We start from the raw sequence: 23,079 nt of genomic DNA on the forward strand, positions 1-23,079 counted from the left end.
AGGTAAATTTTAGCTAACAGTGTTGGGGAAAATCGTCAGATTTTGAAGAAACATGTTTTAATATATGTGCAGATTATCATATGTTCCATTTTTCTGAATATCACATTCACTGCACATATGACTAGATTGTATGGCAAGGCAAGGTGTTTTTCATTCTCTGATTGTATTTTAGGTATCTCATAAATTCACAAACTGAAGTGGCTTTTTCAGATATAATCAGATGATAAGTAAAGTAATACATTAACAACAAAAAGAACGGGATAATCTTGCTGGAACCAGAACCTAAAACTCTGTGAAATCTAGTAGTTTCAGACCTGGCGTTCATGCCAATAGGCTTGTCCCTCAGGCAATGTGTACTTGCTTAACTCAATGCTTCCCAGAAAAAAAAAAAGATATTTTTAATCTTTCAAAAGAAAAATAATAACTAAGCACTTCCAGTATTGTCATGAGAATGCACCCATATATCTCAAGTATTTGAAAAAAATCACAGTCTTACAGCTAACAGCCTATGCAAACACTGTTTCAAGTCTATGCCAGAAATATCCTTTTATAAGTCACACCTCCTTTTGAGCTGAGTCTCATGCTATTTCTGTTCCTGTCTCAATTTCAGATCTACGTGATCAGTTTAGCTGAACCCCGATTGCCCTTACAGCTGGATGATGCTGTTCGGCCAGAAGTGGAAGGAGAGGAGGTGAAAACTTTGCATCCTCAAATACTTTTTATTGTCTTTGTAATTGAACAAAAGCATGAAAGCCAGGCAACTTCCTTAATGCAGTGATTTTGGGGTTTTGTTAGGCTTGCATTTTGCTTCCTTTATGCTCTCCAGAACTGTGTTAGAAATCTCTTGTCTATAGCTTTGATGTCTGTTGAACTGCAGTAGAAGGTCAAAACCAGAGAGTTTTCAGTCATGTGTGTGTGTCTTCTGGATTCTCATAGTTGTGTTCTGCCTGTGACCTCTGGGAAAAGCTACACCTTAAGCTTTGCTATGCTGCCAGTTTGCTCTATGTTCTTTCTCGAATGATCTAGAAATTCTACTCAACTTAGAAGGAGCCCTTTGCTTTTAGCCAAAGGATGTTATCTTCTCCATTGATTTTGCTTTGTTGGGTTTTTTGGGTTTTGGTTTTTTGGAGGTGTATGTATTCATTATGTATTTTTGCATAACTGTTTAGGATGGAAGAGCTACTGTAAACCAAGATACAAGACTGGACAACAGAGTGATTGATCTGAGGGTAAGGAAAGTGCTGTGATGCATGCTTACCTGCAATTGTTTATTCTTCCCATTTCTAATCTATGAAGGAATAAGTTGTGGATTTGATGGAAGCGTATTGTTGGCCAGACAAAAAATAAACAATGTGTTTTTGTATTTGACAGTGGTGTTGTGAAAACACAGGGGTTTTTAATCCTAAATGTTGACCTTTCCTAACATTACTCAACACGTATTAGTAGTATAAAGATGAACATTTAGGATTTAACATGGAGCCGTGTATACCTGGGTTTTCTATTTACAAAAGTCAAAGGTGACTGAATAGGGACAATTTAGAGATAATATTTCTTCTCAAATGTAGTTTTGATACCCAAAAACTGTAGTAAGAGCTCAGATTTGAAGTATAAGATGGAAGTTTTGAATTTAACATGTAACCGAGGTGCTATAATGCATGTCTCACAAGTGAAATTGTACTACACTATGATACTGCATTCTCATCTCATTGTCTTTGTTTCTTCCACAGCATTCATATCTTTTTTTTCCTTTTTTTTTTCTGAAACACCTTTCTTCATCCAGGTCATAGAGACACAGGCTCCTGTGAATTCATATACCTCCCAAATATTTACCCTTTCTGATCAGCAGCAAAAAACTATCTACTAAATCACTTTACAGAACTTCTCTTTTTTAATGAAACATCAACTAACACTAAGTGTGTAAGTAACTAACAGTTCATATTGACATGAGGCTTTCTGGTCTTTTCCCATACTTGGCTCTCCACAATAAATTTTTAATTAACCTTCATTGACTGAAGAGTATGCTTAGCTCATTTTTATGGTGTAACTAGTACTGCCTTCAAAGTTCTGATAATGGCAGTTTCTTAGTAAACCAGTCTATGGGCCTGGGAAATAAAACAAAAAAGTCAGTTACTTATTGGAAAATTTGGAAGAGTTCTGGCACCGAGATGCTTAAAGCATTTGAACAGCTGATCTTATTTCAGCAACTAAAACTACTTGTGCAAATTGTTTTACTTGGACCGAAGTTAATTGCTTTTCACTTGACCTTATGTATAATACTGAGCCAATTTGTGATTACTTTTCAGGATACTCACTATTGGTCTCTTCATCTGTGTCTTAAATTAAGCCTTTGATGAAAAGAATTCTATACTAATGGTTGAAAGTGAAAATCGTTTAAAGGATCATCAGCTTATGGTAGTGGTAAGGCAGTGTACTAAATTGAAGGGAGAACTCTGGGATGCTCAAAGTGCAAGTTTTACTTGAACTTCTGATGATGAAGAAAAAATACTCAACAGCACTCCAGAGAAACTTAAGAAAATCCATTAAATTAATGAAATACCTGTATAATAAACTGGAAAGAGCCATGTGAACCCCAAAGAGAACAGAAGAAAAAATACAGAGGGAAAGACCAGTTAAAAATACTAGCTGAAAATAATGGCATGAAAATATCAGCTGTAATTCAGATGTCCTTGGCTGTAATTCAGATGAGGGCATCTGCAGAAAAAAACCTAAGAAGGTAGATAGCAATGGAAAAAGAAGGAAGACTCTAATGCCAGAATAAACACATGAGATGGAACAGAAAGGGGTGGGCTAAAATTCTTCTGTCCCTGTACACGTTCAGTAGTCCAGCAGGACTCTCCCAGTACTTCATATATATCTCTGCCAGTATAGTAATAGAACATTAGCTGTCAGCATTCTGCCTGGAGGGTACAACTGGTGACCTAAGTGGATGCTTCTATAACCTTTTCTAACTTATACGTCCCAACCATTGTTGGCACAGCATTTATTCAGCAACGTTTGGCACCTTGGTTTGAGGTCCAAACCTTAACTCTGCCTTCTGCAGAAGCTATTTTTCTCCTTAGCTCCAACAGCTGCTGCAATGTGGTGCTAAACAGCAATTTAATGCTAAACAGGAATTCAGGTTAACTGTTTAAGAAATTGATGGAGGGATGAAATGTCAAATCTCAGTACTTCAGTGCCTTGTGTCTCATGCTCTGCTTATACCTGTGGCTGGATGTAATCTGGCCAGAGCTTTGCCTTGATTAGGCTTAGATATCTATCTTGCCTTACTCCTATGTGCAGGTAAAGTTTCTGTCTCTGACTGTGTCGCATTTCTGTATCTTTTCTGTTGCACATTTCGTTACTTGTTTCAGAACAAAATCAGATTATTGTGGAACAGTGGACTCATGCCTATTCATAAGTTTGCTTTGTTTGTTCTGTAGGAGCTTTGCTTGTGCAAAAGAAGATTCTAAATAATTATGTGTTACTTTGACCTGTTTTTTTTCAAAGGAGAGCTGAAAAAGCAGAAGAGGTATTTAATAAAGAAAGGGGAAATCCCAGTGAGATTACATGCAGTTATATATATGTGCACATCCTGAGCACTGTATGCACTGGAATCACAGGAGCAGGGGCACAAAGGCAGTTTGTCCTTCAGAATAACTAAAAAAACCCCACCCAAAAAGGAGTAATTGAATTTCAGTGATGTGGTTGCATAGACTGGAGTTGTAGTACAAAGAGGACTTCAGAGACCCCCTTGTGTTTCAAATGTATTGCATAAGTAGGTGTGTTGTAAGGAAGATTAGAAGACATGATGTGTTCAAAGTTCGGGGAGATATCTGAAACCATTGTTAGCCCCTACTGTCCCACACCTCTTCCTTCTAGGAAAACCAAATCGTGGGCAGCAGGGAAGAAATGTTAACAGAATAGTTCTAACAGAGATGCTGTGATGATCTGTTCCTACAAGTGTAGGAGGAAGTCCAACCATAGATACATGTACCATCTCGTTCGGTTTCCTCAGTGGCCCAGTTTTTTAAGGTAGGAGGTCATCGAACGTCAAGAAGAGAGATACTGTTTTTTTGGAGAAAGAGTTAACAAACTAAATGCATAGATCTTGGCTAGACACAGATTAAAAAAAATTCCTTAGTATGCAATTAAAATTAGTTTTGTCCATTTAAATACAATATTTAAAGTAGTTAAGTAGTTTAACTAATTTTAAGTAGTGATTAACCAATGAGGTCATTGAGTAGGGCCAAATTGTGCTAAAGTGGAGCTGTGAAGCTCAGTTATTGCATGAATGAAAGCGACTGGATTTCCAAAAATGGCATCACTCCATCCAGCTATGATATATACCAAAGAGAGTTTGATTATGATGCAGTAGAGGGAGTTTGATTAATAAAGCAATTACATTAGTGGAGATACAATATGCAAAGTATTCTACAAAGATTGCAAGACTTCCATTCACGCGTACATGTGAAGTTAGACAAGTAGTGCTCTGTATTTTTAACAATCTTGCATTTGGTTGCTGACAAAGATCTCCCAGAGGTGTCTGGTATTTTTTTTGAGGTTAGGGATGGGACGTATTTAAATGCCAAGATCCCAAGCTATTGCTGTAGTTGTTATTCTGATGTATGGAGGGAAAATAGTGATTATTTAGGGTGGAGGGGTTTTAAAAATCCTTTCCAAGGAATGAGGATTTGGCCTTGTTGAAGTTCAACAAGGCCACGTGCAGGGTCCTGCACATGGGTCAGCGCAGTCCCAAGCACAACTACAGGCTGGGCAGAGAATGGATTGAGAGCAGCCCTGAGGAGAAGGACTTGGGGGCATTGATTGATGAAAAGCTCAACGTGAGCCAGCAATGTGTGCTAGCAGCCCAGAAAGCCAACCGTGTCCTGGGCTGCATCAAAACCAGCGTGACCAGCAGGTCGAGGGAGGGGATTCTGCCCCTCTACTCTGCTCTTGTGAGAGCCCACCTGGAGTACTGCATCCAGCTCTGGGGGCCCCAGTACAGGAGAGACATGGAGCTGTTGGAGTGAGTCCAGAGGAGGCCACAAAGTTGATCAGAGGGCTGGAGCACCTCTGCTATGGAGACAGGCTGAGAGAGTTGGAGTTGTTCAGCCTGGAGAAGAGAAGGCTCCAGGGAGACCTTATAGCAGCCTTCCAGTACCTAAAAGGGGGCCTACGGGAAAGCTGGAGAGGGACTGTTTACAAGGGCAGGGAGCGATAGGACAAGGGGGAATGGCTTTAAACTAAAAGGGAGTAGATTTAGATTAGATATTAGGAAGAAGTTCTTCCCTGTGAGGGTGGTGAGGCACTGGACCAGGTTGCCCAGAGAAGCTGTAGATGCCCCATCCCTGGAAGTATTCAAGGCCAGGTTGAATGAGGCTTTGGGCAACCTGGTCTAGTGGAGGGTGTCCCTGCCTGTGGGAAGGGGGTTGGAACTAGGTGATCTTTGAGGTTGCTTCCAACCCAAACTATTCTACGATTCTATGACTGAGGAAGAATGAATCTGTTCCTGGTGGGTTAACTCATAAAATACAGATCACATACTTGTGGAGTAGAAAAATTGTGGGTTTAGAGACGAGAGCTGGTAAGAAGAAGGAAGAGTCCTTATGTAGGCCAGATGTGCTTTCACATAACCACAGGTGACTGTTAGGACCTAAGTATTTTTCATGGTAGCTTAATGAGAGTCAAAACAGTTGATTCTAGAGATGTTTGATTTATCGTTCCTGTATTGAAACAATTAAAAAAGGCAAATTGGAGCACTGACTGTGTTTTTAAATCTTTACTTTTCTGCTGTTCTTAAGTTTAACTGAAGTATTCAGTGATACGTAGACTTTCCATGCCTGTAAAAACACCTACAGAAACTGTATTTCATGAAGATCTGTGGTAGATGAAAAACAATGAAGTGAAACGCTGACTTTTGGGTTTTGCTTCTTATTATGTCTTCCTCTGAAGAAAAAAATCAGGTTCATCAAGTATTTTAACAATGGTCTGACTGATGTCCTTGCTCTGGCTTATTTTTGATGTCCAGCAGGGTTTTTATCTTAACAGTATCTGTCCAAATTTGACTTGAATTATACGCATTTTGCAGTCCTGATGCTATAATTGTGTCTGCTAATGCACAGTCCGTTGAGACCAAAGCAGTTTTTAGGGTCAATATTATCCAGTTTAAACTGCTCAGGGTACAGCATAAACATTAAACTGTATCTTTAGTAGTTTATGGATGTCAGACTATCTTATATGATAATCCAAGTGTACACTGATCTTAATGCAGGGTTGTTTTATTTCAAAATACGTGATTATTTCAAGCTTGATTTCATTGTGTTGAATTCAATTTATTCATGGCAAAAGCTGTATTTTTCCTGTCTGAATTCAAGCTGTAATGAACAAGCAGAGGTACAGTTTATTTCATTGTGCGTAGTGATTTGGTAGTGAAGACAACACAGTCCCAGTCGTTTAGACAACAAACTTCATGTTCACATCTTCTTCTTGTACTATAAGTAATATTGAAATTTGAACAAATTTGACTTCGCTTTGGGGTTAAAAAATTGTTATTTAACATAAATCTTATTTTCTAGCAAAAACTTCATATAGTAGAGGAACTGCAAACTTATATTAATGTGTATTACTTAAAAGAATATAGATTACATTATTTTCCCTTTTTATTTAGCCTACTTCATGCATTTAGTGACTGTTCATGGTGGAAGATAGTTACAACAGGCAAACAGAAAAGCAAAACTGAGGTGAGAGTGGAAGAAATTCTACAACTGACATGAGAGTAAAAAGAAAAGTTCACAACTTTGCACGCCTGTGCCTCAGTCGCACCTCTTTGAGATATGATCACATAAGGTGTTAACTGTCCTCAATTCTATTGAAACACATTTGTTGGTCTCTGACAACTTACATGGCTACAATTTTTCTGACACTGCAGCTTGTGCTGAATAAAACATGATAATTGTTTTTATAATCTTGCTTATAGTATTAAAATATGCACTGGTCTATTATTATTAATATTTTCCTTTGTGGCATTTAAATAATAAATACACAGGTGAAATTAGAGTGCAGTTGTGACTGAAACTCATATTTCAACATTGTTAGCTAAACATTTTTTGTCTGTAAGACGGGTGATTATTAAAAATAATGAGTTTTCCTGTAAAATCAACTCTGCATACCAAATTACAACATTAACACTGTTAATGCAGCAGCATTTAAGTGGCACAAGTTTGTTTCTGTTATTGCTTAACTCTTGAAGGAGTATTTCCCGGCTTTGCCATGGTCTCAGATAAGATAGTTTGTCAGTATGTATGTGGAAGAGTTCATATTAGAGTAAACACTACAGGAAAAGAATGCCATGGCAAAATCTTTTCTAAGGCAAGGTAAAAATTAATTTTGACAACTGTCTCTTTAGTTTCCTGTGTTGTACCTAAGTGTAGTAGCTCAAATGGTAACTGTGTTACCTACCACCGTACCAAACACAGTGATACACATACCAGCATCTCAGTTAAAGGCAGGATAACAGCTTGAATTATTTTGTTCAGATAAATTCACTCTCTTTTTGTCCTAAACATTATACCAGTGCAAAGGATCTAATTAAATCTGGAAAGTTTTGCTCCATGTGTAAATACAGAATCATCTTTAAAATCTTTGGAAAGTTGTAGTGGCACATAAAACTTTTGAGGTCATCCATTTGACTCCACTGCACGTTGACAGTTGCAGTTCTTTAGGAGCTTATCTCAAATGTCTTGTTCTGCTTAATTCTTACAAGGAGACTGCAGTATCACAAATTCTCAGTAGTTATCCTTGTTGGCAGTCTCTGAATGAATGAGCACTGAAACTCAGCTACCTTTGGTAGAAAGAAGAGTGGTCTTGTCAGATCTAATTTGAGGTACGGAGAATTGCTGCTCATTCTTTCCTTCACCTGTAGTTAAATAAAAGCTTCAGTGTCCAGATCTGTGAATTTGGCTGCTTTCATAAATACTATTTTATAAGCATAATTTATCATTATAGATGGGATTAGAAAGACAGTCTTTTTCTGCATCCTTACTAAAGCCAGGAGAAGTTACTACCTGACGAACTCTTGTTGGTGGAGAACTGTGTTGGTTATTGACTGGCTGTGTTTCTGTGCACACTTTTAGGTCAGACCAAGCAATTGCTTTTAGATTGGGTTTAGCAACTATTTTTCCTAGGACTGTATGACCTAGGACTGCGTTCCTACCTGTTCTGGTATGGAACTGGTGTTAGTTCATCAGAAGGGTAGAGGAGCCATTGTTACTATCTTGCTTTAAATAAATGTTACATGTTTTGTCTCTTAGCATTTTTAGAAATTTGTGTAGTTTGTCAAACACTGTATTGGTAAACCCAAATGTGACTGTTTAAGTTGTCATCTCTTGGAAAATGTCTTTCACCTTCTAAGTAGGAAATGGTTAAGAAAAATTAAATTAAAAGAATAAAAAAATTAAAATAAAAATAAAATAAAAATATTGCTTTCAATGAAAATCCAGTGCTTTTATGTAACACTGCCAAATTATGCCCAGAACTCAGGCAAAGTCTTAGCATATGTCTGATTCTGGGAGACTCATGTAAAAAAAGGTGAAAAAGTTTAAGGGTACTTTTGTAACTGTTGCTCAAAACCTCATTTCCTTCATTTTGAAAGTGGTGGGAGTAGTGGCTGTGGTTAATGCTATCAGACAGTGAGAGCTGCTAGCTATTATTTACTAACGTCAACCACTTACACTCCTGAAATATTTTATCAGTCAGCTAAAATTGCACATAACTCCAAATTACTACAGATCTGCAGTATTATTACAGTTTTCCCTCTTGTTTTTTTTCAGTGAAGCGATATCTTTATCTTGCAGAGGTGATGGCTGTAGTTTTATTTCAACATATGTACTGACTGACTGCCTAAATTTGGGTACTTATATAATGTGTTTTGATTGGGGGTTTTTTGTTTTGTGGTTTAGCAGGAGTCATGTGAAAAAGCCCACAACCCTGCTCTTACCCTAACTGAAAAGTTGGGTACCTTTCAGAAAGCAGAAGTAAACAGTGGTATGACGCAGATCGTCGTAAAGAACTGTTCTCTTAGTTGTTTGCAAGAACTCGTTAGGTTTTGTATTCGTTTCTAGGTTGCTAACTGTCAGGTCTTAAACGCTGCAAGCTCAAAATCAGATACGGGTTCAGTGTTGACGTGTTGCAGTGTTTGCAGTGTTCACGAAGGGTTGGGGTTTTTTTTCACACTAAAGCCCAGGAGTGTTACAGCAACATTTAGTGTAGGTATTTGCTAACCAGATAAATAGCTTAACTGTGTCACGTACATAAACAAAAAGAAGATGATAAATTCAGCTAAATCTATTTTTGGAGTAAATTTTGAAAAGACAGAAGAACTGCTGTTCATATGATAAGGTGTTACGTGGACTGTTGTAAATGCTGGGAGTTTAGACCTTGGTTTTAGGATGTTTTTGTGGCAGTGTTGTACATGGTTAACATGTGACTCTGTTTTTACATGAAAAATGTATTTGGTAGCCTTTAACAGACACAAACATTTCTACCTTATGTAAGTTATTAAGGGTTTTGCTTTTATTATGCACTGTATATTACTGCAGCTGTTCTCGTTCAGTGTGCTGAAAGCTTTTTAATAGGTTTAGTGTTTTTATTCAATTTCTTACTATAAAACCTTTATTTGCAGAAACACGTCTCATAAATCAATGATTCTTTAAATGTAGAATTGACCATAGCGCCTCCTTTATAACTGAATATGCCAGAAATTGAAATGAAGAGTTTCCCTTGTTTCTTTGCTGTTTCTTTTTGTGTAATAAACAATTATGGATTTGCACTTTTCTCTGTTTAGGCAAATACAGTAATCAAGTGTTCCTAAGAGAAGAGAGTCATCCTTCCAGCTGTCCAGAAAAAGTAACAGAGTCAGGAAAAACTAACTTAGGATTCATTATTTTATCTTCTTCTTATAGACCTCCACTAGTCAGGCAATCTTCTGCCTTCAGTCTGGTATTTGTCAGCTTTTCCGAGAAACTCTTATTCGCAAGGGATTTGTGGAAATTCAGACTCCCAAAATCATTTCAGGTATTGTATATGTGATCCAGCAGCTACAGGTCTGCTTCTTTTACAGTTTCTGAGCGAACCTATCTGCCAAAAATTTAGTAGCTTTTTATTTAAAAAAGAAAAAGTTCTATTTCTAATTTAGATGCAACATAGCAAACTACTTCTAGCAGGTATCAGAGTTGTTTACTTTTCTCCTGACTTGGAATATTAAAAGAATGACAGGACAAGTATTATATATACCTGATTTATGTACTCTGCGGTACATTTTAAGTTTTAATTTGGTTAAATACAGATGTCTGATCATATGCATTGTTCTTCAAATCAGTGTTCTCAATGTTAAGCACTGCCAATTCCATTCCTAGTACAAAAAAACCAACACTAATTTAGATTAAAAGTAGCTGCCATCATAAAGAAGTTAAAACAAACATAGCATGATATAAAAGATGATGGCATTATATACAATATGTCATTTCTTTAGCACTGAGCATATGGCTGAATAGAAGGTGGTAGATCATTTTTCTGAAAGTGTGGCATAACAGCTTCAACCCGACTAAAAGTCTGGCAATGTAGATTTGTTGTTGATCTGCTGTATTGTTTTCAAAAGTCAAATTACCTGATTTACTGATGGATGTTTTTCTTCCATCTTATTGGTGTTCTTTGAAGTTTTGTGGATGTCACTAAGACATACGGCATGGAAAATATAGGGCAGAATATTTATATTATTCTCATTATATGTGCATTATAGGCATACGTTTTGCCTACTGAATTTTATATTTCTGTATTGATATTTTTGAAGATAGGTCTTGACTGAGATAAAAAAGGGTTTTTAAAGAAAATACATGTAAGCAACTATTCTTTCAACATGGAAAGTATCGTTGAACTCTAAGATTAGATAACTTTTTTCCTACAGAGACCGTTGAAACAGCATGAAGTACTAAAGACTCCCAAGTAGTTTATTCACGTACGACCTTTGAGGAAGTATGCTAGTCTTACTGTGCAGTGTACCATTGAAAGCAAGCAAGCAAGCATCCTATTGTTTGAATGAGATCATACTTTGTAAAAATAACTGAGTTAAGTCAATGCAATCCTTACTAAACTTCAAATTTAAATATCATAGCTGTTCTAAGATTTGAGATTTTAAGTTAGCTGTATTCAAAAATAACTATTCACTGAAACCATTTCAGTGGGAGTAGTGATCATGAAACAAACATTAATCTCAGTGGAGTGGTTGGTAATAATAATAATTAGTACTTTACCTAGAGTTATCTTAACATTAAAACCTTCAAAGATAATTAACTAATCTTTCAGTCTGGCATGCTTTTGTTAGCAAGTTAGGCAACTACAACTCTTGTATCACACACTGGGAAATGGAGAGTTAAAGTGACTCAGCTGAAAGTTTTGGTAGGCAGTTTGCAGGTAAGGGATTCAAATGCATGTGTTCTTGGTTCCTGTTCTCTCAAGGTAACCTTCTATGAAAACTGCTTCAAACTGAGAAAAAGCTTTATACCTTTGGCAGATGTCCTCTGGTAAATCTGGTTTTGGCTCTGAGGGGTACTTATGCCTGCAGTTAGAGAGGATGGTCCTGGCAAAACAGGATATGCACTTTCATCTCAGCTTCTGCAGTTAACCCCTGGAAGCCTACGTCACTGATAAAGATTGATTTCCACAGAGATGTTGGGCTGCAAGTAGATGTGGTGGTACAAGCATGCATCCTCTGCTGTTCTCGCTCTGAGGTGAAGGACAGCTGGGAATAGAAACATTTTAAACTACCCCAGCTAAATCAGCAGATTTGTAAGTCAATGTGTGACAGTCCTGAGCTGCAAAACTTCCCTTAGCATTAAAGGATGCAAATATATTTTTTTCCACTAATATGGTTTGAAGAGAAATCTCCTTCCGATATCTAAATGTAAGATCAATAGACTATCATTCTACCTCTGATTTCTTTTTTACATTTTAATAATTACCGCAAGTATTTGCTTTTCAGCTGCCAGTGAAGGAGGAGCCAATGTGTTTACTGTATCATACTTCAAAAGCAGTGCCTACCTGGCTCAGTCCCCACAGCTGTACAAGCAGATGTGTATATGTGCTGACTTTGAAAAGGTTTTTTGCATTGGGCCAGGTAAGAAAAGTGTTGGTTTATCCCAAGTGTGCAGTGATGGCTTTTAGCAGCTGTGGTACAAATAAGATAACAGACACGCTGAAAGCTTTGAATGGTTTCACTTAATACAGTTTCACTTACAAACACAAAATTCAGTTGGGGCAACTAATGAGAGTAAAGTTGACAGAGAAGTTGCTGAAACAAATCTAAAATGCTGAAATAAGGGTGGAGTGCTCTTCTGCAGTGCCTGCTGTTCTGTGAGGAGAAAGAATAGAGTTGCGTTGGAAATCAATAACATGATGAAGGTAGTAAAACATGGAACACAACTGTGATTACTGACATGATAGTTCCCTATTAACCATGGCCAGTAGTTGCCTATTTGCCTTTAGTTGCCCAGTAGTAAGCAGTTAAAATAGGCAAGCTAGGTTTTATGTACGTCAGATTGCATATTAATATGTACTTATCCCTTGCTTTTGTATATGTACCAAACAGCTTTATTTAGAAAATGCATACTTCTAACTGGGCTGTCAGTAAATAATAAAAAATTAATAACTTCTAGTGTCATGCTCTCTTTCTCAAAAGCTGATAGGTCATGGCCTCTTTAGGTGGTAATACAGCATTTGTTTTCTAAGACCTCAAAGACACGTTTAAAGATTCATTAGCTGGAAGTGCTGGGAAAAAAGTCAGTAACAGCTTCTAAAATAAATTTTAAAAAAAGATGCAAGTAATTCAGAAGATTTAAATTTCTTGTTACTTACTAACAAATGAGTCATGGTTTCTAGGAGACATGTTTATATTAGACTCATGTATCTGGAAAAAAGAACCCAACAGAACACACACGTGCACAAGTCCATTTCCTCTGAAAAAGGCAGTTTTCAAATCTAAAGGTCTTGTGTGCCTGAAAACTTGTCTGTTTTTTCCACTTCTGTCTGTTGGTCTAATGAGAGATACTGCCTCTCTGCAAGTCTTGTCTGTCTTGTATCCTTTGAGCACCACAGCTACAATAATGCTGTTGCTGTTATAAATGATGCTCTCAGGCAGCTAGTTTTCTTTTTGTTTTTCAGTGAGAATTGTCATGTCTAAAGACAGCGTTGTCTGCCTGATCCAAATGCTGATGTGATTGATTGTCAGTGTTATTTTTCAAAATGGAATGATAATTTCAGGTCAGTTAGACTTTCTGTTGTTTGATTTTACAGTATTTAGAGCTGAGGACTCCAACACACACAGACACCTGACTGAGTTTGTTGGTCTGGATATTGAAATGGCTTTTAACTATCACTATCATGAAGTCGTAGATGAGATTGCAGATACCTTGGTGCAGATATTCAAGGGACTTCAGGAAAGGTAATGAGAGCATTTTCCATTTCATGAGCAATTTCGTTTGTTTGAGATCTCTTGCACTGTGGTATGAAATGGGTGAGCGTTTTATCCCCAGCTTGTCAGATAATCATTAGTAATCTGATTTACAACAGAACTTTAAACCAGATATTTTTGCTTTACTCTTAACTATTTCTTTGTGCCTGACTTTTAAAGTTCACTCAAGCCATAGGCCAGCAAACTGTCTGGTTTTAGCCCGAGTTGCATCTTCTAGAGTATGCTAGCTTGCACTAGGAAAACTTGTTGTTTACTGTTGGAAGGACTTCCTAACAGAAAGGATCCATCATTAATTTAAAAGGTCCTTCTTTTTGTGCCACTACAGGTAGACTGATTGTTCTGTTTTGAAATTAATCTTAATATTTTTTATCTAAGAAAGCTTTTTTGAATTAAATTTATTGTAACAGCCTGCATCTCTGCCATGAAAGCAGCAACTATTAATTTTCCGTTATTCACAGTCTAAGTCATTAAAAAGCCAGGCCAGAAGTTTAGAAAGTGGTTTTAATTTGCTTACAGATTGGACTATCTTGCCAGCAGAAATGCAAATCTTTTCATCTGTCTAGAAGGAAATTTCTCTTTTATATTTGAAATAGGATATTACTCAAATCAAAGAACTCGGGTAAATACTACAAATCAAAGGATGATTTCTCAGTGTCTTTACTGTGAAAATTTGACCTAGTCAATTATTTCTTACAAAAGGAATAAAAGAGAAGTAATACTAAAATATTAACATGTATATCATCGAAGTAGATGGATTAACTTACATGAAACATTTCATTGGGATTGTGCAGAATTTCTCCCAAAGTGGCTTTAAAACAGTTTTCTATGTTGCAAGAGGGACCTCTTGTGGCATCATTCCTTGATTGTTTGGTATTTTGCTTCTGGTTTTGTTTCCTCGTATATAGATTCCAAACTGAAATTCAGACAGTGAACAAACAGTTCCCATGTGAGCCATTTAAGTTTTTGGAGCCAACTCTGAGGCTGGAGTATCGTGAAGCTGTGGCCATGCTTCGAGAGGCTGGTGTTGAGATGGGGGATGAAGAAGATCTGAGGTACTTTGGCAGTACACAAATGTGTCAGGCTCCTGTGAAAGTGGTAGTAAAGTGTCAGTTTTGTGCTGTGCAACTGACAGTCCTCAAGAAGGAACCATAAGCTTTTTGAGGAATAAACAGTACTTGTGTCCAGATCTCTCGACAAATAAATGAATGGATATGAAAACAGTCCTTCCTTTTAATTTAGACTATACGTACAAACTCTGAAATCCAAAAGAAAATAACTTACAACATAAAGAGGGAGTAACTTGAACCTTGGAAGGATAAGCAGCATTTGTTTTTCTAACAGTTGCAGTCCTTTATGTGAATTGTCACATGTCTTTGAACAGGATTAAGCAAAAAGATTCTTCAGTTTTAAGGTCTTTCTTTTCAGTATACCTTCCCATTTCTTCTTTCCACTTCTCAGGAAAATCATTAAGCAATCATGATTGCATTCCCATTGATTTACTGAAAGATGGGTTTAACTAACTGATTATGTATAAACTTTTCTAAAGACACTTAATAAATTTCTGTTCTTTCCCATAATATGTCCAGTACCATTAGGATAATGTGTGATTTTACAGTTAAATGATGTGTGCATCAAAAAAGTTTAAATCATAGGAGTTTGATAGAGCAAAATAATTTCCTCAGCAACTGCTTATGGTGTTTCTCACTTACTGCGCCTAAGAGGAAATTGCTGCACAAGGTATATGCCAGTAGGAAATAGAGTACACAATTTTTCAGTAATCAGAATATGGAGACTAGGAAGTAGTTATATTAAGAGCAAGAATATCTTTAGGTATCAGTTAATTTAAGGGATTTCTAGGACCAATAAAAATATTTAGGAACAGAAATATACTTTATTTCTGAAATTTCTGTCTGGACAATCCAAAACATTCAGAAACAAGTACTAGATTTTCTAAAGGGTGGGGGAAGCAGATCTGTAGTTTGAAATCCTTTTAGCTTTATGAAGTATATCATCAGTACAAGTTTAAATCACTTAGTTTTAATGGTGATCATCTTTTTTCAGCACACCTAATGAAAAGCTCCTGGGACGCCTGGTAAAGGAAAAGGTAATAATTATTTTAGAATAAATAAATTTGTCAATGAATCTGAAACCTGATGTCATGGAGTCATTGGGTTGGTAAAAATGCCTACTCATGTGAAACAATTTTTTATACACTGATTGAGAATACAGTATCTCAGAACATGCAGAAGTTGTGAAGAGGTTGTGATTAGCATAAGCATTTTTAATTGTCTGACTGCATTCCTATTTTGCTGCTGCTTATATAATCTACTGACAGTTTTGTCTTTATCATTATTAAGCTCTTTCAAACCATTTTCAATCTTTTATATTTATTTCTATCATGTTATACTGAGTACACCAAACAGGATAGTACCTTCCAAAACCAGTTCTTACGATAATTAAAAAAACCCCACAAACCAGATTCTAACTATATCTATAGGATGAGATTTCTAACAAAAAAGTAAGTACCTGTTACTACAAGAAGACATTTTAACATTTGTAAGTTTACATAGAAGTAGTATTGGAAAACTGAAAAATAATATACCACTTATATTTATAACTCTTATTTTTTTAAGATAATATTATATTATATTTTTTAAGATAATACTGTCAAGTTATTGGGAGATCTTTTTTTACTTTATTTCAAAGATTCACTGGTTGTGTCTTCCTCTTGTAATTTGTTCTTTACATCATCTTCTCTTGTCCTAACTATTTTAAATTACCTTCTTTCAGTATGACACGGACTTCTATATTCTTGACAAATATCCTCTTGCTGTGAGGCCTTTTTATACAATGCCAGACCCAGTAAACCCTGTAAGTAAAATTCTTCGTTGTTGTCAGTGGGCGTTTTTTTTGTAGTTTAAATTGTTCCATGTAGGGATAACTTGACAAAATAGATAAAAGTATATTTATACGATCTGCTGCTTTAATTAAAATTCTGATAACACGATTAGGTCACTGTTACATATAACGTACATTGTAAAATGTTTACAGTTACTCTTACTGGTGAAAACATACCAGAAAGAAAGAAGTCTAGCTAAAACTGGGTTTATGAAGAGATCTCCATGGTCAGAGCACTGAAAAGAGGCAAAAATATTCTTCCAGGGCAACAAACACTTGAACAGAAAATACGCTTTTCTACATTGTTAGAAATTCCCCAGTTTATTCCTAAATCCAGGGTAAATATCTTTAGAGCATCTTTTGCTGGGATAACTACATGCAAGTCTAATGTTTTTTCAGAGGGCATGTGGGTGAAGTTTTTAAAATTAACTCCAGTTTAATGAGAGGAGCCAAAGGGCTGTAATTCCCTGGCAGACTCCAAACACATTGCACTCTTACTGCACAACTTTGGATTTCATAAGTGAAGTTATTGAGAGGTGCGTATTTGCCACCTAAGGATGGAGCAACTGTAGACAGGAAATAAACTCATCTTTGTTTTTCCAGAAAAACTCTAACTCCTATGATATGTTCATGAGAGGGGAAGAGATCTTGTCTGGAGCTCAGAGAATTCACGATCCTCAGCTGCTGACAGAAAGAGCCCGGCATCATGGCATTGGTAACAAGTCAAACATGAAGCTCAATTTAAAAGAATATAAATCATGATTGAATTTGTTTCCTTTAGAGGAAGAATTTGGGGCAGAATTTGTTATATGGCAGTAGTGCTAAAATCACAGTACTGTTTCGTTCTTAATGTTTATCTGGTTCTGTTTAACCATTTTAATCTAGAGTGGTAACATTAAGAAACTAGTTAGTTTCCCAGCAACACCTTGATGAAAAGGAATTGTTTCTGAGGACTTCAGAGAGAATGTAATGCAGGAAATACTTTTAACAGAATGAGGGTAGACAAACTAAGTCTCATTCAGTTGTGCCTCCCTGTACTCTCTCAAACATTTTACAGAATACTCTAGCAGAGTTTTGGTTGGCTGTCCTTTTTAAATCTTGAACGGAGAGCAAATAAGCAAGAAGTGTTTCTTTGTTGAAATTTAAAGGAAAAAAAAGACTGAGCAGGGACAAGGCCAGCTAGTAATAGAAGGGTAAAAGAGTAAATTAGGTGGAGGTCACAAGACTAAAATGTAGATTAAAATTATGCTTTCTGTGAATGTGAAGCAGCAGGTAGGCAGCAGCAAAACAAGAGTAACTCCCACTGTAGCAAGATGGAAAAACAGTTGCTAAATCTTCGCTTTCTTACTGCAGTTTATTCAAGAACTCACCATTTTCTGTAAGGTACAATGAACAGCTGGGTCTAGCTCTTACTCAGTTCTAGAATTTCTTCCCTGATTAAGTTATTAACAAAATTATAAACCAAAACTGTTATAATTTCTAGCTAGTACTGGATAATTTGTATGTTTAATGAGTAAAACCCTGCTGTTAGTTTGTAGGTTAAATTGGTAAATTTTTTTGTTGTGTTTGCAGTCCTCTAGTCACTCATATGTTTGGTCTGGAGTTCATTAAGCAAGTGAGAAATGTATCTTTTTCCTCTCTAGATCTGGAGAAAATAAAGGCTTATATCGATTCCTTTCGTTTTGGTGCACCTCCACATGCGGGTGGTGGGATAGGTAAGTATCTGTATTTTATTTGGTTCTCTGTTAGCCTGAGCTTAATTTAAACTGCTCGGTCTCAAGCAGGGCTCTTTATCCTGGAGAACTTCAGGAGAAAAGCTAAAATGTAAGGATCATCTTAAAATAAATAGGCAAATTATTAATGGCACAGTCTGGCAAGTTTAAAAAGTAGGTGATCACAAGAAAAAATGCCAGTTTATTAGCCACGCACATGACTTTCAAATTTGATCAATGAGGGAAATTTAAGGAAGCAAGAAAATATTATATTATGTATGAATTTATCATAGCCTACTAATTCCAGAAGCCACCGGTCTCTTAGTGCATTTGATGAAGCTGTTCTGCAGTGAGGAGAAATAAGTGATTGCTTCCGTCTTATGTAGTGATTTGACTGAATGTCATTGATCATTTTGGTTGATGCTAATTGTTTCAGCAAAGGTATTGAGGCTTTGTGGCTTGGGTGGATTTTACATATTAAAATGAAAAAACCCATAGTTTTTAGGCATCTCAATAACAAATTTCAGTTATACACATTGTTTTCATTAGCAGAATGAAATCTGTTCATGCATACGGAAATAGGACAGTTTGGAGGTCCTGATCAATAAACACAATGATTTCTTTGATTCGGTCTTTCTGCATTTGCCTTACTTTTGTAAAGTGTATTATTTAGTACATTCTCAGCACGTTCTCAGAACAACTTTGCTTTCAGTAAATGCATTAGATCTGTGATAAGCTCTTGCAACAACTGTTTTGAAATACCTACAAGATGTAAGTGTCAATGATCATGCAGAGGAGATACAGCATTTGCAGATGACTCAAAATCATTTAGGCCAGTCAGAGCTGACATCAAGGAAACTGAAGCTACATCTTTTTTGTAAACTAAATGCTCCTCACTGCACATCCTGGAGGTCAGGGCAAGTACCAGCCAAACAGGAGATGCTGTGAGAATTAACACTGGTTTCTAGCTGTTTCAGATGGAAACCTTAACATAGGAGGGCAGTGTGTGAAAAGTAGTACACATCTGGGTTTCATATCAGCAGACAGGGGTGCATACGTAGCCCATGGATTAGGAAGTCCTCCCATGTTCTTCCACAGTACACACAAACTCTAAGATTTCAGGAAGAAAGAACACAATGACCAGTGAAATATTTAGTATCATACAGATACCAGCAGGTGGTTTCATGGGTATATATTGCTGAATCTGCATCCTTGTACTGTAGAGGGTTTGGGATAAACTTCCCCAACTGTAGGTTTTTACTGTAGTTGCTTATGGCACTTGTTTCTTACTCTGAAGCTCTTAACACACTCTTAGTATAACCAGTCTTATCAATCAACATTATTCTCATACTAAATCCAAAACACAGTACCAGCTACTAGAAAGAAAGATTAACTCTATCGCAGCTGAAACCAGAACAGGACTATACTGCTGTTACTGTATTCAGGATACAGTTCTCCCAATTACTTGCCTCCCATTTCAGTTTACTACACCATCTTTCTTGCAAATCCGAAGCGATTCAGAGCAGGGTTGAGCCTCCAGTGCCATTGCTTAGTGATACACGTTCCAAATGAAGTCTGTATCTATTATGGCAGACGGCACTCTATATAAAATCCCTAATTTTTGTTCTAACTCCTTCCTGTAGTTGGACGCGCTAATGTGAACTTCTTGGTCTTTGGTCACACTACTACGTGAGGCAGCTCCTTAAGAGTTTCAAACAGAAGACTGACTCTACTGATGTTGGTTTTTTTCATTTGTAGGGCTGGAAAGAGTAACCATGCTGTACCTTGGGCTGCATAATGTTCGTCAGACCTCCATGTTCCCGCGGGATCCCAAACGACTGACACCCTAACACGAGCTGCTTTTGAAAGTTTGAGATGATTTGCCCTGCAAATATGATATGATTGCAAGCATATCCCCTGCTACTGATAAACCTCTATTGATTTGAGCATTATAATATGCAATAAAAAAAATCTCATTTACTAAAGTGCCACAATAATTTTTTTTATCCTTAGCTGTTTATTTAAAAGAAAATATTTTAACAGATCAAAACTCTTTGTATTGGCAGCTGTGCACATTTTTAATGAAAATGTGATACTTTGAGTTAGTATTCTAGTGTCACATTAAATTGTATCACATTTCTAAACATTTTAATAAATTATGCAATAAAAATTCTGCATTTTTAACTTATGTCAGCAAGATTGAATATTCTGAAGTACAGAATTGGCTCAAAGCTCAAATAACTGGATGCTTGCAATTTAAAAGTCAGGAGGAACCCAGCCAATTGTTAACTTACATGAGTGTCAGGTAGAGAAGCAGGTGAGAACAACATTTTTAACAAAAAGTCTTCATGTGAAATTATGAAAATAGATTGCAATAAATCTCTCAAAGTAAATTAGATACAGTATCTGTCTTTCTGGTTTTTGCTTTGTACCCTCACAAGATAACCATGAATTGATAAGGGTTGTGTTTGGGTTTTTTTAATGAAGCATTAACTGCCTAAAGTTTAAAATTATTTTCTTTCTATCTTCTTCCCTTTTTTTTTTTTTGAAAGTCGTATACAAGCCATAGGCCTGTTCTTTATTTTATGTTACTATCTGAGAATGCATAGAAGGTTAAACACACTCATGGAGTACACAAAGGATATATAATATTCTCAGAAGATAAATGGACAGTGAGTCTGAGAGCAGGTCATGTGTTTTCCTGCCTGACCCAGCCTCTAGGATAACAAACAAATCAGCAAGGATTTCATGTATCTATTGCCAGTGAAAGAAAAGCAAATAATGTAAGCCAACCTATTTCAGGGTAGTTTTTTTATTTATAAATACTGTGAACAGCGCAATCATTCTACATTTAGAGAAATTGGGTGTTTCTGTAAGTCAGAGTACTTCTAAAATTATTTCTAGACATAGTTTTTCTCAAATGAATTACCTACTTGAACCTCCTCAATTTGCAGTGATGTGCAAAACTACTACTCTTCCTCCCAACCCAAAGGATGTGACCTGCCTTTGGAGAGGAACCAGTGTATTTGAATCTTCCTTTTATGGACTGCATCTGATAGTTGTTTTTCAAATTTAAAACATTTTTTTAAGTGTGGATGCCAAAGAGTAAAGGATTAAATTCCTTCCTTGGGCACTGCAATAGAGTTACTCTAATATTCATACATATTTGTAATTCCTGACTTAATTTTTGCTTCACATTTTACATGATAAAGAGCTTTCAGTAGGAGGTATGGTTTAGACTGTTATTGTTGCTACCTTGATTTTTAAATGTCAGAGAAGTCACATATTGGTTATGCTACAAAAAGGTCAGTGAGGCTGTGTATAAATTCTGTAGAATTTCACAAAAGGGCAAATCATTTTTTGCAGCTGTCACTGAACAAGACTTAATTTTAATGTTTTGTGATGAGTTCTCCATTAGAAAACAATCATACTAAAGGTCAGTTAGGTAAAGTCCTGGAAATGTAGAACTGTTTAGAAGTCACACAATTCAAGGAATAACATACTTTGCAGTTTTGCTTATGAGTCTGTTATAATTAATTTACCATGGAATCTTCCCAAAATTATTAACTCTTAAAATCTAACAGTGTACCCAGTTGTACTTTACAAAGCTAAGTGGATTATACACGCAGCTTATCATCACAGACTTAGTACCAACAAATCCAAGTTTCAAAACAGTTGTTTATCCAACTAAGCTAACTGGAATGAATTTAATTACTTTTGTTCATATAAAACTGGTAATGTATTCCACATCAGAAACTCATCCTTCTAATAAGGAGCAAAATTACTGACTTATATTTCATGCCAACAAAAACAAATATCCTGAGAAATATGTTTCTTGCTCTAGATTTGGCAGTAAGTTTTATGCATACATTCGTCTAACAACTGTGCCTATCCCAATTCTGTTAGTTACTTGAGCTCATGTTGTAGTTTGATTTATTCACAGTAGCTGCACAAGAACAAGAATTCAGATGGAGACCTTGATTCCTTTCACGCAGGTTTTCTTAGCTAACTGAAAATAATTATGATCATAAATCAAAATGCATTCGCCCTGAATGTAATCTTAACAGGATACTTTAGTGGGAGCTGCACAGGATTAGAGCTTACTTTGAAACCTTGCAAATAGTAATTTCAGAACTGTATGTTTGATAAGTAGCAACTCTGGTTTGGTAGTTCTGGAAAAATCAAACCTGTATAGTCCTTTATTTCCAGTAACTTGCAGTAAGTTTAGCATTTTACATGGCATCCACATTGCTGCTGCTTCTCCACCAGTTAAAGGGTTGGGATTTTTTTTTTTCTTTCATGATACACAGATGGTACTTGCAATCATGCAATTTTTTAAACTAAGGAACTGGAAAGGACATTGGTAAGGAGTAGCCAGGGAGTCATCTGCTCAAAACAAGCACAAAGCTTCAGTTTGCTTCTGAAGTTTAACTATTTTTCCTGTAAAAACCCATCTGTGTTCACTGAGCTCTACAAATCTGCCCAGCAGGAGAGAGGACTTGGGCTGTTCTTTTGGAAGCAAAGCACAGGACTGTTCCCCATGGCTGCACACACCTGTTGGGGGTTAGCACCAGCGGGCAGCTAAGCACCACACAGGTGCTTGCTCCCTGCCCAGTGGGACAGGGGAAGAGGAAAGGAAGAGTAAAAGCAGAAAAACCTTGTGCTTCCACCCCCAGCCAGTCAATTCCAGGTGTATTGGACAAAAAAGAAAAATCAAAACCCAGCATGTTTTCTTGACAGCCATCTCTCAATTACGCAACTTACCCAAATATTTTAATTATTTACTATTTCTTGTTTAGGTATTATCTGCATGCAGGGAGGGGGTGGATTTTTTTTATTTTTGGTAGAAAGAAATAATGAAAAATAGCAGAAATTATCTAGGTTAATTTATTATTTCTTTTAAACAAGCCTCACAACTTGCACTTGTACACATTTTTGCTAGTATGA

At 36.5% G+C, this 23,079-nt stretch overlaps 1 protein-coding gene across 1 annotated transcript in view; it reads left to right on the forward strand.

Annotated features, from left to right (window-relative positions):
- DARS1 (aspartyl-tRNA synthetase 1) overlaps nt 1-20,528 on the forward strand; it is a 43,241-nt gene extending 22,713 nt beyond the window's left edge. The window contains exons 6-16 of the mRNA XM_054829817.1: nt 611-691; nt 1,170-1,229; nt 9,960-10,071; nt 12,035-12,169; nt 13,345-13,492; nt 14,428-14,574; nt 15,584-15,626; nt 16,313-16,393; nt 17,024-17,135; nt 18,064-18,135; nt 19,891-20,528. Of these exons, the coding sequence (XP_054685792.1) occupies nt 611-691; nt 1,170-1,229; nt 9,960-10,071; nt 12,035-12,169; nt 13,345-13,492; nt 14,428-14,574; nt 15,584-15,626; nt 16,313-16,393; nt 17,024-17,135; nt 18,064-18,135; nt 19,891-19,982 (1,083 nt within the window). The 3' untranslated portion in view covers nt 19,983-20,528. The remainder of the gene's footprint in view (nt 1-610; nt 692-1,169; nt 1,230-9,959; nt 10,072-12,034; nt 12,170-13,344; nt 13,493-14,427; nt 14,575-15,583; nt 15,627-16,312; nt 16,394-17,023; nt 17,136-18,063; nt 18,136-19,890) is intronic.
- Nucleotides 20,529-23,079: the final 2,551 nt, after the last annotated feature.

Source organism: Grus americana, chromosome 6 (genome assembly GCF_028858705.1).
Source record: "Grus americana isolate bGruAme1 chromosome 6, bGruAme1.mat, whole genome shotgun sequence".
NCBI classification, from domain to species: domain Eukaryota; kingdom Metazoa; phylum Chordata; class Aves; order Gruiformes; family Gruidae; genus Grus; species Grus americana.